We start from the raw sequence: 16,221 nt of genomic DNA on the forward strand, positions 1-16,221 counted from the left end.
ATTCTGGCACTGGCTTGCAACTTTCTTTTTTTAAACACTAGCGGGAAAACGGTTAAGATGCGAGTGGTCAGCGCTAAATGGGCTCTAAAAGATTTTGTGATCTGATGACTGAAACCAAATGTGAATAGTCCAAAATACAAATGACCAAATTCCATACTGTGTAAACGCAATCCATCCTGAATGTGTCTCAGACCACTGTGATGTGAGAAGTGTTTCAGTCATAAGGCCAAATATTCTTGTTTAACGTAACCCGACCGACCCTGTCAATTTAGGACCGACCCAATTATTTATTTATTTTCCCTTTTAGTCCGACCGACTTGCCGGTTGTAACTTGCGTTAAGACCGACCGATTTTTTTTACTCTTCAAACAACTAATACAAATAAAATAAAATAATATTAATTATATTTTAGTTAGTATGGTGAAAGTTGCTTATGCCTACATACAAACGCAGGCTACGTTCTTTCTTTTAAATAAAAACCCGTGCGCCGTCATCGTCATCTATGATTGTTTACACCATTGGTCTAGGCATGTCACACTATGTTTAAGTACCTGCAGCATCATACACTCAGGTGTAAATGTGTTTTCATGAGGTTTCCAAAAAATAAAGCTCTCTTGAGGAAAGTGTACCCCTGTGAAAATATATTCATAATTTATAATATTTATATTCAAGTTCATAAATTTGATATTTATATTGTAGTTGAAAACAACCCTATGAGAAATTCATAGTAAAGTTCATAAAAAGGAAAAAGTTCATAGAATTAAAATTGATGGAGAAGGTTAGACTATTTCCTTCAGAAAGATCGTTGGTTAGCTAGCTCATTTAAAATATCCTAAACTTTTTTGACCCTGCCTCTTAAAAGAATCGGGATCGAGAATCGTTAGGAACCGGAATCGAAATCGAAATCGGAATCGTTCAAATTCAAACGATACCCAACCCTAGAGGTCACAGAAGATGCATTTGAAACGGTAATTTCTCGACTGACATAACAAGGCCGTGAAGTAAACTCAACTGAAGATTTGATTATGCAAGTACGACATTTCTGGTTCTTTGTGTACCGATTAAGCAATTACATACTGAACCCCTAAAATATCAGAGAAATTATGGATAATGGAGTGTGTTACTAGCGTAGTTAAAGCACCTAACCCCAACCCCTACTTGACAGGAATGCGTCCTACTTACGGTCAATCACTAAGAACAAGAACAATCTGTCTCTTCACTGCACCCCATCTTATGACTCCATCTATTCAATCAAACCCCACCCAAAGACTTACCGGCTTTCTCACTGTTCCTCAGGCCCCTTTGAATTATTCATGACCAGGTTGCAGACACTGCACTCCACAGTTCCATCACTCAGTTCCGTGGACATGCTAAAATATTTAGTGTTTGTGACCAGTCGAAACGACCATGCTTTAACAGCACCCCCACATCCCACCGGGATCACCAATCCACCCCCGTCTGTTAAGTGTCTAGTCTAGCCACCCACAGACCCCCCAGACCCTCTCCCCACTTGCTACAGGAGCACTTCTTCCCTACCCCCTTTCCATTGCCCCACTTTGTTTACATGGCGGAACAGATGGGCGAGTAGACACATTTTAAAGCACTTAATCATTATCAACTAATGATTGATTCCTTTCAATAAAGAGACCTGGAATCCCATGCAAAACCAAACTTAAGTATCTTGTGTGAATGACAGCTTTTAACTCAACTCAAAATCTCTTCTGACTGACTTCTTTAGGAATTGTCAGTCACATTCTGTCTTTGAATGGCAGTGTGGCCTAAAGTAGAAGCCTTTATCCTCTAATCTCTCTTTCCAACCCTACCATTTTTGCCGTCCACTCACTCGTTTGTTCTAAAAGAAAACCAATCAGACACCAGAGTTACTGACCAGAGTTAATGAAGCCCCCAACACACAGCTCCTGATTGACTGCTTTATTCTGTCCTTTTAAGTGCCAGGGCCTGAATTTCGTTTTGGAAAATAGGGGGGAAATCCCCCTTTAGGTCATTCTTATGGGGGGGATTTTTTAATTTGAGGCGGGAGTTTTTTTTAGACAATTTTTTAAAAATACTTTAGCTAAATGTTTGCTCACTCATTGTATTTGTGTTTTTACAATGAGGTCATTTTTTTTAGTTTACACAACAAAAGGAAGCTTGATTACAATCTTTGAATTAAATTTAAAAAAGTAGCACAAATAAATACATGAAATAAAGAGAAAAGTTTAGGTCTAACACTAGTATTCAGAAATGCTAGAAGCGGAAAAAAAGTAATCAAATGTAAAATAACACGGTAGTCTTTTAGTCCTGTATAATTTGAATACATAGGCTATTAATCCTGATTCCTTACAATTAATGCTATCTTTTGTTGTTTTATATACAATAATGACAGACACATTTTAGGCTACTCTCACTTGAAGAGCTAGTGCACGGATCCACGTTCACATGTTGCGTGTAAAGCGCAGTCCGCGCCACTTTCTCCTCTTTTAAAAAGGGCTCCCTGTTGCTAAGCAATCATGAGCCACGTTCTCCATGAAGACGAAGATGTTTCAGCAAAGGATGAACGCGCAAAAGACGTAACGTGAACGGCCCATACTGTTTTCATTATAGTGTCACATGCAGTTTCTTTTTTTATTATTTTTTTAAGACATAACCGATTGTGTTTGAGAGGATACTCCCCAAGACTGGAATTTAGACAATGTTGTGTGCTTTTGACCGTTAAAGCGCTATAATTCGCAAAAAATAACTCCGTTTTGTTACTCACGAGCTGTTTGTTATGCGGGTTAAAATCGCTTGAATGTTTAAATAGGTAATACTTAAAAAGACGCACAAAGTATAAACAATAGTGACGATGCAATGGCCTGATTGTGCAAGTGACATTTACATCATATGTCCCGACTCCTGAAACACGAGTCTAGAATCACCGCCTGCAGCTGCAGCACGATTGGCTTGCCTTGTGTAACCTATTTTAAGAGACAGAGAAGACGCGGCATTGGCAGAATCACTCACGCTGTTTATGAAATTGCGTCTCGCAGAAAGTTTTAAAAGGACTGATTTGATCTTATAATCTGTTAGGTTAAATTTACTCATAGGCCTACATGCTAGATTGAATGAATGTTTGCGGGAATTTCCCGCATTACAAACGCAAGACCTGCGGGAATGATTAAAATGATGCGCAATACCTGCAATCCCGCACCGAAATTCGAGCCCTGAGTGCGATCACTCAGATGCTTTGGGTTTGCTAAAGCAGTAATGGCAGTGTCTCTCAAGAGAGTCAGGCATTCGTCTACTTCCAAAGGCAGTTTCAGGAGATGCTAATTATTAGGGTTGGCTCTGTGACTGGTATTCAGGACCTTACACAGAGGGAAGTCAGTGTCTGGTATAGGAACTCTTACCACAACAGTCAAATGATTTGGCCTAGGTTTCTTTCAATATCCCTAATTCAAGAACAAAACTTTAATTCTCACCTTTCAACCTAGCCTACATTCACCAAAATTGGCAGAGTAGGCCTACTACAAACTGTCCTGAATCAGACTGCTACATCTAATGCCGGGCGTACACCAAAGGATTTTCACAGTCCCAGACTAAAGACCGGCAGTCTTTAGGAATCTTACTGGAGTCTTGGCGCGCTCCCGTCGTCTCGATCGTTAAATGTGAGGTGATAATCTGCAGTCGGCGACCCGATTTATGCCAGTCTTTCTCTAGTCTTTCATATCAAACATGTTTGATATTATCGCAAGTCTTAAGTCTGAGACTAAAAACTGTGAACCCAAGTCTTTAGATGTGAAATGATAATCTTATAAAGTCTTTTCTAAATCTTTTCAAAGTCTTTAGGTGTACAGAAAGCATTATTTGACTGATTGCACCTCAAACAGGAGCAAAATCTCATGGGTTTCCATTGAAAACTTCAGACAATAATTTTACCTAGAGATTCCAAGTTATGTCCACCAAACTCAGTCTGTTCTGGCTAAAATTGCTACATCTTTTGGAATCGTAGAGAGCTCACAAACAAGAACAAAATCCATAGGCTTCCACTTACTGTAGTGCTGGGCGGTATGACCAAATATCTATATCACGGTATTTTTCTAAATTATACCGGTTTCACGGTATATGATGGTATTTTTTTTTCCAAGCATAGAAACTTTTCTAAAGACCGTCAGTTCACTTCAGATGCATATAAAAACACCCTCGCCGCGTTTTGACTTTGAAACGTGTAGTGCTCAGGTTTATTCAACGATGTCAATGCCAACCACAAACAGATTTTCCAAAAGGCTGTGTTGCTATATTATTATTATTAAGTTTATTTTATATATCGCTTTACAATAAAGTACAAATAAACATGACATAGAAACGATACAAATAAACTGAGATGGATAACATAATAGAGGTACATAAAAATCAGATCATAGAGTCAGGGGTCAAACAAGTAAACAAGTAGCAATGATAAAAGGTTGTGGATGAGTCGGGGAATAGAATTCCAAAGATCTGAGGCAGCGGTACAAAAAGCCCTTCCACCAAACTGTGTTGCGCCACGTTACGATCGTTGTTAAAGCGACATTACGCTTTATTGTATTGTGGTATATTAAAAATTCATATCATAACAAAAATAAACATTGGTATTCGGTATAACCTTGTATACCGCCCGGCACTACTTCCACTGCAAACTTCTGACTGAATGCTCTGAGAGGAATAACAAGTTACTTCAAGCTCTCCTCTCAAACAGAAGAAAAAGCCAAAGTTTCCATTGAAAACTATTGTATCTAAACCTTTCTAGAAATCTCATGCCATGTTCACTAAACTCTGCACAGTCCTTCAGCCTGTTTTGACTCAGATTGCTATGCCTTTACAAACTTATCCAAGTCTAATAGAGCTGCAATGACGAATATGTAATGTTAATTGACATATTTGAAATTATTGACAGTAATAGGTTAAGTTCATATGCATTCCTATTAAGATTCGTCATTGCAGCTCTATTCATCAAAAGTATTGTTACTTTCAAAAAATGTAAAGGGGAACCATTATGCAAAATTAACTTACATGGTGTTTGAACATAAATGTGTGTTGGCAGTGTGTACACAACCATCCTATAATGATAAAAAAAACACTCATTCCTTTTTTTAATCCTAATAGGCTAAATCAAAAGCAGCGTCTCAGAACAAGCCGTTCGCAGATTCTGGGTAAAGTGACGTCACTTTGCACAGGCCATGCCCACAACTGCTGACAGACTCTGCTGTATTAGCATAGACAACGCCCTGAGCTAGTTCTACACTGTCCACCATTTTCTTCAGGCCAAAGCAGCTGTATAGCGACAAGAATGTCTCCTAAGCAATACAGGTGTTTTGTTGTTGGATGTAAGAGTGAACATAAGAGTCTTAATTTTCTCCCGAAGCTGCTGAAGCTTTGGATTCATTTTATTTTTGAAGAGAATTTGCCCTCATTTACTTAAATTAATTTATGTCTGTGCACATTTTTTTACACAAGACTGCTTTGTGAACGAGGGTCAATACAAAGGGACAATAGAGAAAACAGATTCTTCTAAAAAGTTGTTACTAGAGGATGGATCAGTTCAAACTGTTCATGATCCAGCTTATAGTCTCCAGATGGTTACGGCAGTAATGAAAGGGAGAGCACACACTTTATTACAGTTCATCTTAGTTGTTTTACGCATACAAAGTTTACCAGTTTATGAGGTACCCCTTGAAAATGCATAAGAGGTTTGTATGTGTGTTTAATATTAGTTGTAATGAGTGTTTTTGTGTAATTCGCTGTGTATGTTGATGATAATTGCAAGATAGAGAGAAAGAGAGAGTTTATTGAAAAGAATTGAATGCGTACTATTTTATTTAGCTCTGTGATTTTCTGGAGATACTTCATCTTTTGTGTGATCATGTACAATAAACTTCACAAACATATGGCTGAACACCGCTGACAGTTTCTGACATTTTCAGTACGCAAGATTGTCCTGTTTTGTTGTTGCCGGTTTCTCTTGAAGCTCCGCTCTCTTCTTGAAAAGGGCCTGAGAGCACCAGCTCATTTGCAGTTAAAGGGACACACACAAAAATTGTGGGTTTTTGCTCACCTCCCAAAAAGTGGCAATTTTAACATACAATAAAAAAAATTATCTGTGGGATATTTTAAGCTAAAACTTCACATACATTCTCTGGGGACATCAGAAACTTTTTTCCATCTTATAAAAAGGGGTATAATAGGTCCCCTTTAAAATATTTCAGGCTTTGAGAAGAGCTACTACCGAAAATGTGTTGTTAAATATAGCATACAGGTGTAGGCGATGTACTGGTTGACACGATTAACCGGTAAAGATTTTGGACTATTGTCTCTATTGCAATAACGTCGTCCATGTGACATTGCTGTCCTGAGCAGTCCCGAAAGCTTATCATTTGCATGTGTTTCAAGCATTGTGGTTTAAAAATAATTTTAAAACTGTTGAAGCGCAATAAGCAGTGAAAGAGAACTCATTTCACTATATGTGCACACTGTCTGAAATCAATTTTGTCACAGTTTACTTGTCTCCAGTAAGCTTGAGTTGTTTTTTTTACTTAGCACTAGTATTACTTTTTTGTGATATTGAAAATGGTGAAAAAAATTCTGAAATTTCAATTGGATCAAAATTTTTAAATAGCCTTATTTAAAGCAAAAATGATTATATTGTGATATTATTGTGAAATAAATTCTCATTTCGTGATACAAGATTTTGGTCATATCACCCACCCCTGAGCACTAGTAAATTGTTTAAATGTCTTGTGTGGGTGGGTGGAAGGGTTTATGCAGGGGTGCGGGTGTTTGGGGGTCATGCAATTGTGTGTGTTCTCAGCTGTTTGGAGGTCGGGGGAGGAGGAAGATATTTCTTAAAGAGAAATTCAAAGAAGTCACTGCAACACATAAAGCAACTTGAATGAGGTCCAACATGCAGGAAATACTTTTTATGCCTCAATTTCTTGGTCAGATCTTGAGAGGTGGTCTGGTCTTCCATGCTTTCCTGTAAATGTGGAAGAGCCAGAGGCAGGTGCCAGGCAAGGATCAGAGCCAACAACGAAGATCATGTATAATAGCTAAGGGGGGCAGAAAAGAGCTTACCAACTCCAACCCCCTGCTGCATGTTTCCATTTTGTTTAGATCTAATCTGAGCCACTTCAGGCAAGCGCACACCTACCAGCACACACAAATGCACAGGGAAGGAACTAAAAATAAACTAAAAAGAACCTGAGAGAACACGATAAACACTAGTGATTCAAAGAACAACACAATTTAAGCTGATTATGTCTCACAGTAGTAGACCTGATAAAGACGAACAATTGGAAAGTGACACACCCACACAAAACTTCTTGACTTTTCACTCTTGATAGCACAACCTTCTTGCATACTATTCAAGGGATGAAAAGTAAACTATAGTGGTTAGCCCAAATGCTCCAATACGTTGAGAAGTGTCACACTTATACAAGCAGCGCAAGTTTGAGTATACATTTCTGCTCCAGTACCCCCCTCTTCTCCCCATAATTTTTATGTTAGCACTGTACTATACTCCTATCAACAAAAATGGCAGTAAATGGACAGTTTACTATATTTGACAATATAAAGCACACTAAAAATTCAGTCTATTATCATAAGTTTTTAAACCAGAACTTTGAGTTGAACATTGAAATATTCCTAGTGAGTTCATCCAGGACATGTTGTCTTTCTACACATTTTAAGAGAATTTTATGTGTATCAAGATAACTTGAAAAAAAAAGCATTGCATGTTTAAATGTATATTTGAATACTGTTAATTCTAAATTATATGCAGGTTACATGAGTTAGATGAAGTTATATAGATGATATAGAACACTAGGCCAATAATCAAAATGTCTGTATTAGAATGGAAGTGTAAAAACAGTGACAATTTCAAACACCAAACAACTGAACCCTATTAATTTAAGATTGAAGACCAATTTCTTTTTTCACAATTTATACAATCTCACCTAGGCTATATAGCAGAAAATGGCAGGTGCAAATTATACTTAACATCTGAAATTACATTAATGTCAGAAAAAGAAAATACAAAGACAATGCTAGAGAAACAGGTTCTCTTTAAAAAAAATAACCCTTTTGTTCATGTATTGATCATAATTATAGGGTTAGTTCACCCATTTTGATGAAATCCGAGAGATTTCTGTCCCTCACATTGCAGAGACTGCAACGTTATTTCCACTTTCAAGGCCCAGAAAGGTAGTAAAGACATCTTTAAAATAGCCCATGTGTCAACAGTGGTTCAACCTTAATGTTATGAAGCAACGAGAATACTTTTTGTGCGCAAGAAAACAAAACAAAAATAACGACTTTATTCAACAGTCTCTTCTCTTCCATGTCAGTCTCCTATGAGAGAAAAACTTGTAAACATGTCTGATCCCATCTGAAACCAGAACCAACGTTCTCAACAGTATTTTTGTATAAATGATACTAGGCCTATGTCCAATAGTTTCCACCAATCAACAAACATCATGTAAAAAGATAAGTCCTTAACATCACCACATACACACACTGCATGCCCGGATATATTCTAAACCTTTAGAAAAATCTCCAATATTGTTCAACATGCTATTTGTTCAGACAACTCTGTTAGACTAGTTGGTACAAGATTTAAGAATATTGGTTATGTTGATTCAAAGTAGGCTAATTCACATTTTTATTATGTATAACTCTTATAACATTGTGAAAAGTAATTGCTTTTTTAAGTGTATACAGATCTTCACCATGGTAATAATCTCCTGAAGCGTGGAAAATGAACAGTATGCCATGAATGTAAACACGTGTAGCGCTGGCCTCATCTCAAGGCAGTCCTGAACGTACACAGGATGTATCAGAGACAGATGACAAATAGGGCCCTGGGACCCTGGCTAGACACTCATAGCTAAACATTCATGGATCAGCATTCTGGAGCAACGGGTCATTCGGGAGTCAGGCAGCTGAGAGTTCCTTCAACTGCCATGACATTCTCAGGTTTTCGAAAGGACGACAATGTCCTGCAACAACTGAGTAGGCCTAACACTAGAGTGACTGAAGAGCCATGGCAAGATAGCAGAGTGTTGTGTGGGAGGTGTAAATAGCCTCTTTAGAAAGAGTGCAATGACCATGTCCCTATGAACACAGTGTGTGTCTGTGCAATGTGTGTTCTACGAGAATCTTACACACCACTGGGACTCCATTAACTCCATTGTGTTGAAGTTGTACACTGGGTGTAAACAGCACTGACGGGTTTGTAGAGCGCTAAAATGGCAGGGTTATAGAATAAGCATTACGGTTTCAGCAGTCAACCAGTCTGTCCTCCCCACTCTGACCAAATCCAACTATAAATCTATACATTTTAAACTTTATATAAAAAAATATTTATAAAATGACAACTTCACAGTTTACTTAAGAAATGCAGGACCACAACAGTGCTGGGTTTGATTGCCTACATTTTTTGGAATCTTGTACCTGATTCACATCACTGTGTATCCTGAGTAATGACAACCTGTCTCTGTGACAGCCCTAGGCTATGTAACCAATCACAAACCCTGTCTGAGATTCATTTTGCTGACAGGTCTTTGGAGGATGGAAGTTTTGGAGAAAGCCTGGGTTTTCGATCTATGCCACCAGAGCTGAATCTACAGTACTGTGGAAAAGTTTTTTTTTTTGTTTTTTTTTTAAGGGGTCCCATTATGACCTTTTACGAAGTCTTAATTTTGTTTTTGGGGTGTACTATAATAGGTTTTCATGCTTGACTGTTCAAAAAACATTATCGTGTCACATATTTTACATTATCGCAGCACCTCTCTTTCCAGTCTGTCTCAAACACTCAGCTTCGTTTCAGTTTCATTGAAGCCTCTCCTTCCAAAATACAAAATGTTCTATCACTTTAAATGTTCTAAAATTTAAATCACACTTTTCTAAGTTTGTCCACCTTAGAAAGACCAAACAAAGGGGTTTTGGACCCGTGCTGGAAAAAACATCTCTTTGAATGGCAAAAAGACGCTACTAAAGAAGGTCTTTTTTTGTTCTCTCTAGTGCAGCTCAACCAGGCCCTCGCCCCCTTTTATAAAGACAATGCCCCTTTTTGCATATGATGTGGGCAGGGATTATTTAAATGAGTGACATTGTGACTTAGTCCCAACGAGCCGTTTGTTGTAATAAGTGTTTTCTGTAAAATAAAATAGGCCTATCTCTATTTGGAGTGGACTTTGAGCTTTGTAACCTTGCAGATCTTTTTATGCTCAAACAGCAAAGTTACATTAGCTAAAGTTGAAAAAGTGATAAATCATGGACCCCTAATGAAAAAGTACAAAAGGATACACAGTTTGAATCTCTCTAGGGCAGTGGTTCTTAAATAGCGGCCCTCAGCAAATATCCAAAGGGGGCCGCAGGATGACGTAACAGTATTTAAATTGATGTATTATTATTAATGCTAAAAATACATATTAATGTATATTAATGCAATATTACTATTGATACTTAAATTAAAATCATCACAAAATGAATGGTTAATTTTATATATCAATATTCCCAGGTCCTGTTAATAAATTAGTTTGAAAACAAGCAGCTTTACCATAAATATAGAAGAAATACTGGAAATAATTTAGCCTATCAGGGGGCGGAATCATTGACTGAACGAACTCACTGAATCGGTCTAAATCAGCTGAAACAAAACTCACTTTCTAAACGAAGTTATCATTACATTATCTACTTTTTATGGATGCACTATGTGATTCTGAATTAGAAATAGGAGAAAATCAATTGATGGTGTATTTATTCTTAATTATGGAAATGTGATTACGAATTATATAAGCAAAGCTAATTACATATTTTACCATTTTGCCTTTGGTTAGAAAGCCATAGTTTGTCATACAAAGTACAGCTTCCTGGTTAAGTAAAGCTGTTTTTTGATGAGCTAGAAAAAAAAAATATCACAATAACGTGCAATGTTTTAACAGTCATTGCAGAAGGCGGATGAGATGCTTCAGGGGGGTATGATCTTGTATGATAAGTACATGTAGCGTAGTTGAAGTTAGCAAAACAGTAAAACGGCTGAAATTGCTTACAGCACCTTTAATTTCCTCTATATTTCTAATAAAACCAAAATCCACTCAGTGAGGCTTTAATAAGGCCAGCCTAGTGAGTGTCGGGAAATGAGAGCATTGTTTTTTTTATACTTCATGCAGGGAAGCTAAACTCGGCTAATGCGCCGGAGTCAGTGGGAGTCTAATAAAGACTTCAGACAAACACCTTGAATAATCTCGCTCTCTAGCACACACTTTTTTCCTTTCTATCATTCTCTGTGACAGCCTCCTCTATGTTCAAACAGCTGAATTAAAATGAATGAAAAGTAGTTAAAATTAGCATACTGTATGGGCCTAGTGTAGTAGTGTGTTTTTCAAAAGGTATAACATTTCTTCTGGGTACCACTTTTTAGCATTTACACTGTGATCAGATAAACACAGTTCAAGACTATCTAGCACACACAAACTGGACCTAGTCGCAGACCACAATACCACAAGTGTAATATCTTGATGTAAGCATTCATGTCACATGATGGTCCTAAAAAAAACTTTTCCCATGAGTGAGGAAAGGTAATTATAAATACAGCAGTGACAATATTTAAAAAAAGCTTTTTACAGTTGTGTTTACCAGTTTGTGGGCCTATTAACTTTGCGTGAACGAGGAAAGTCTTTATGGCCTCTCCTGCTGTTTTGCGAGCAGTTTTAGAGAATATCACAGGAACAGGGGGTGGTGGGAAGCATTTCACTCCGAATGAGAACCTGAATATTTTCTCCTCCATCCGTGAAATGTTTGCTGCTCTTGCTCACATACTGTACACCTATCCTGCTATTGTGCATATGGAATTAAGCTGTTAATGCACATGTACATTTCCTCAAAAACGCTTGAGCTCCCCTGCTTCCAAACTCAGTGTTTTGAAGATGTTCTCTACTGAAATACGATCATTTGCATATAATTTAATATAAACTCAAAGCTAAAGCACCAGTTTGAATCAAAAATTATCTAGGGAATTGGTTTTCTACAATATTGCAATACCAAAAAGTACTTATGTTTGTTTGATCAAATCCTCCTGCTGAGAGCAAACGCAAAATCACGCACCTCCACAGATTTTCAGATAAAATTATATGAGAGCCAACAGTAACCAATGTTCCATTTTCACCCAGTCCCCTCCCTGCAGAACTAGCTAACATGCCTCTTGTCCAGGAGGGTACAGCCATCTGTTGTTTGTTAGGAGGTAGAGAGTTTGTGTGAATGAGTATGACGGTATTTGCGTGTGTGATGAGGGAGAGAAAAGGGACAAAAACTAATGGGGGAGGGAGGTACGAGTAGAATATGTAAATGCAGACATTAATGGTTTTTGTCTGTGACTGGCACTTGGGGAAAGACTGCGAGTGAGCGCTGACAGCAACTTGAAAAGTGTTTTGCATGTGGAAGACTCATGATTTATGAAATAACAGCCTGTTTAATCCTGACTCCACTTATCTGCATGGATATGGGGGAGACAATCTCTGGGGGGTTAGGTTAATCCAAAGAAAAAGTCTGAGTGCAATGTCATATTAACCTAGTTCAAGGGCAAAATATGCTTTCTCAAAACACAAGCACAGAGCTCCAGCTGTCCACCAGAGTATAACCTGGACAATAGATTCATCATCAATAGACAGACAGACAGAAAGATCATAAACTGTCATATTGGAATCACACACATCTGTTTTGACTAAACCACAAACTTCTGTGTGACTACTATTCTGTGTTACTCAACCCAATGACACACTAGAACCTCTGACGTCACATAGGTGAGTTTGAATTCAGGTGTGTGTGTGTGTGTGTGTGTGTGTGTGTGTGTGTGTGTGTGTGTAATGTCTGGCTTTCAGGGACAAGGTGTGTTTCTGTATCATAAACTTAGACACCCTCAAGCCGTAGGTCCAAATTTAAAACATGAAGTTATACTGGCGAAAGTTGTTGGGTGGATTAAAGGGCGCAGGTGTGTTTTGCGTTTTTCACGAGTTGACACTTACATATAATTAGATGGCGTGCTGTCCAGGGGGAGGGGTCCGAGCTCGGAATTTGGCCCGAACCCAGAGTATTCCCCTCATAGAAGTGATTAGCTAGAACTAGAAGGGTGGAGAAGGGGTGGTGGAGGGATGCTGATAAACTGTCAATGAATGGAGGTAGGTCTGCTATACCTCTTACCGTTGGTTAACTGAATGCTCTCCACCCGTGTTAATTATGTTAATTATCTGAACGTGCTCCTCCCGAACTTTGTAAATAAAACATCATTTGTTTTTATTACATTTATGGAGATGCTGTAAACTGAATCGTTACGTATGTATTTTCTATCATAATTGTGCAATACTATCTTTCTTTACTATTTAATCATGGAACTTAGCTAGTTTTATTGTAAATTAAATAATTTCATACATTTCAATAAATTTAGCATCAACTACAGATGCTCCATCCACTTTGTTTTCTAACTAATACGCTTCCAGCTTGGTAATTCAAGGCTCAAAGATAATACACTCGTAATTATGACATTTCTGTGACTCAAAAATGCAATCTGTCTGAGAATACTTGAACGCACCATAACTACATTCATTTCATAACAGTTATATGATGTCAAAATGCCGTCATCCATGCCGTGAGAGGGCAACCCACTCCATGTAAATAAAATCAGCTTTTTCTAGAGAACTGACATGCCTGAAATGATCATATCATGCGAGTGAACATTTTTTAATGCTATTTCTCAAAAGGTCTGTTAATTTCTCTTTATTCAAAAAATTTCTAATTAGCTAAAAATACTGAGTTCACCTTTAAGAGTGGAATGATCTATAATGCCCTCAAATCAATCAATGGGCTCCAGTGATTACTTGATTTAATGTCCCCCCATAAAGGAACATTAATCTCCTGCTGGGCTCTCTAAACCAACGTTAACCCCAAAACAAACCTCACTCATCTGACCAGAGCTGTTGAGACCCAGCTGCCTCCTGTTTGTCAAAAATAAAGAAAGAAAAACAATTCAGAGCATGCTGCTGGGTCACAATCAACTTAACCACTGTTAAGTATGGATTCACAAACAGTTAATTCACATTTAAATCCATGCTGCTCATAGCCCATACAGAGATGTACAAACCCCATATTTTCCTGTGTGTGTGTGTGTGTGTGTGTGTGTGTGTGTGTGTGTGTGTGTGTGTGTGTGTGTGTGTGTGTGTGTGTTGGTAAATCCGTCAATATCCGAAATCCTTGTCAATATCCAAAATTTCCTTGAGAGGAAATTTTGGTCCCCATGAGGAAAACAACTTAAATCATACTAAGTGATGTTTTTTGAAAATGTAAAAATGCAGTTTTTTTCTGTAATGGCTAGGTTTATGGGTAGGGCTAGTGGAAGGGGATAGAATAATACAGTTTGTACAGTATTTATAAGTCATTACGTCTATGAAAAGTCTCCATAAAACATGAAAACTGTGTGTGTGTGTGTGTGTGTGTGTGTGTGTGTGTGTGTGTGTGTGTGTGTGTGTGTGTGTGTGTGTGTGTGTGTGTGTGTGTGTGTGTGTGTGTGTGTGTGAGAGAGAGAGAGAGAGAGAGAGAACCTGAAATATCCTTGGTCAGTTTACTATCATTGACAATGTTCAAGCGGGTGCATTTTTAAGCAGGACCGCATCAAAGACTAGGCTACTTAATATGCCAGTATGTATACTTCCATAGCTTTATAACTTGGGTTTTTACATTAATCCACAGCCAGCGAAAAACGTCTCGGTGTAGTTGAGAAATTAACGTGTAGCCTACGCATCATATCATCTCAAATACCAGTAGCCTACCATTAATCAAAAATGACACGAAAACTACAACAAGTACATGTAATGAAATAAAAGGGCACCTTATTAATCATTTCTATGGGTCATTAAACAATGAGGTCACGGAATGATGAAATATGTAGTAAAAACATAACTTACCCAAAACCGCAAAGGCTATAAGAAGCCAATTGATATCCATAGTTCTCCTGTTTTCTGCACTGGCGATTAAGTCCAGATATTGCAGAGACATTCAAAATGTGGTTATAAATTCCTAATCGTCACTCAGATCTTCCGAAATCAGCCCGGATGGAGTTATGAACACATACACCTGTTCGGACCGCGTGGAAGTGCGTAACGTTATACCGACTCCACAACGGTTCAATTTCTCCCGAGGCAGAGGACCTTCGCGCGATGGTAAGACGGTTATCCAGCCTCGAACAACAGCCGTATTTTTTTAAGAGACGCTTTTGTGATTGAATAAAGCTTTGATTTTATCCCAATAAATTACATCAGTCGTGCAGGGATGAATCCGAAATTAGGAGTTGAACGCTGGGGTCTCAGCTCTCTTGTGCCGCTTTCCAATTCCCAGCGGGAGCAGCCTAGTGAGCCCACGCGTGGAGTAAGAAGAGTGAGACCAGTTTGTCCAGTTCGCGTCAAATAACCGGTTTACTTTAGTCGAGGATAAACTTGTATCTTTGTCAGACGGATATGAGCAGATGTGATGCCCGCGTCCGCTCTCCGTGAAGAGCGATACGGTGATGCTGCCGCTCCCGCGATCACCTTCAGCTCTTCTATTGTCACACAGACACTAGGCGGCCCAGCCCATCTCCTACTTTCAATCATGGGCTGGTGTCTGAGGATATTAGAAGGGGGGAATCCTAAAGACCACTATAGTTGTGTCCCGGTCAAATAAATCTTCTTCAGTCAAGTCGTGGGGTGGATAAATCACTTTTGTTATCAGTATCACGTTGCCTAGATTCAGTTGTCCTAGCGACGGCGCAATTTAGCCTACTCTCTGTTTTAGACGCGCGCGCATTCAGCTCAGTTCACTTTGGTGTCAGAATCCAAAACGCTGCTTACATCTTGCGTAACTGCGATTTAAGTGTCCGTTTTCATTTTAACAATACACATTTTATTTTACAGTCTGTTTGACAACATCCTCGCTTCGCATGTGTTATGTTAGTGTTGAAGGAAATTGCACGCTTCATTTGTCGCCACTGAGAGAGCAGCGAGCTCTGTAAACAGTTATTATAGTGACGGGTGTTGTTGATATTATTAGCTTACGCGACCGCAGGTGAAAGGTTCAATTAAGAGAATTTTCAATTTTATTTCCTGCTTTTACACTTTCAAAACTATCACTCCTCCCATCTACCGGTAAATAACCCCGCCCTGTTGACGTAGCGCCAATCTAA

The 16,221-nt window shown here is 38.5% G+C and overlaps 1 protein-coding gene across 1 annotated transcript in view; it reads right to left on the bottom strand.

Moving 5' to 3' along the window:
• Positions 1-15,847, bottom strand: part of igsf3 (immunoglobulin superfamily, member 3) — a 179,529-nt gene extending 163,682 nt beyond the window's left edge. Inside the window, exon 1 of the mRNA XM_077216175.1 lies at positions 14,969-15,847. Within this exon, the coding sequence (XP_077072290.1) occupies positions 14,969-15,059 (91 nt within the window). The 5' untranslated portion in view covers positions 15,060-15,847. The remainder of the gene's footprint in view (positions 1-14,968) is intronic.
• Positions 15,848-16,221: the final 374 nt, after the last annotated feature.

This window comes from Siphateles boraxobius, unplaced genomic scaffold (assembly GCF_051911475.1).
Source record: "Siphateles boraxobius isolate OS27281-9 unplaced genomic scaffold, OSU_SipBor_1 7, whole genome shotgun sequence".
NCBI lineage: Eukaryota > Metazoa > Chordata > Actinopteri > Cypriniformes > Leuciscidae > Siphateles > Siphateles boraxobius.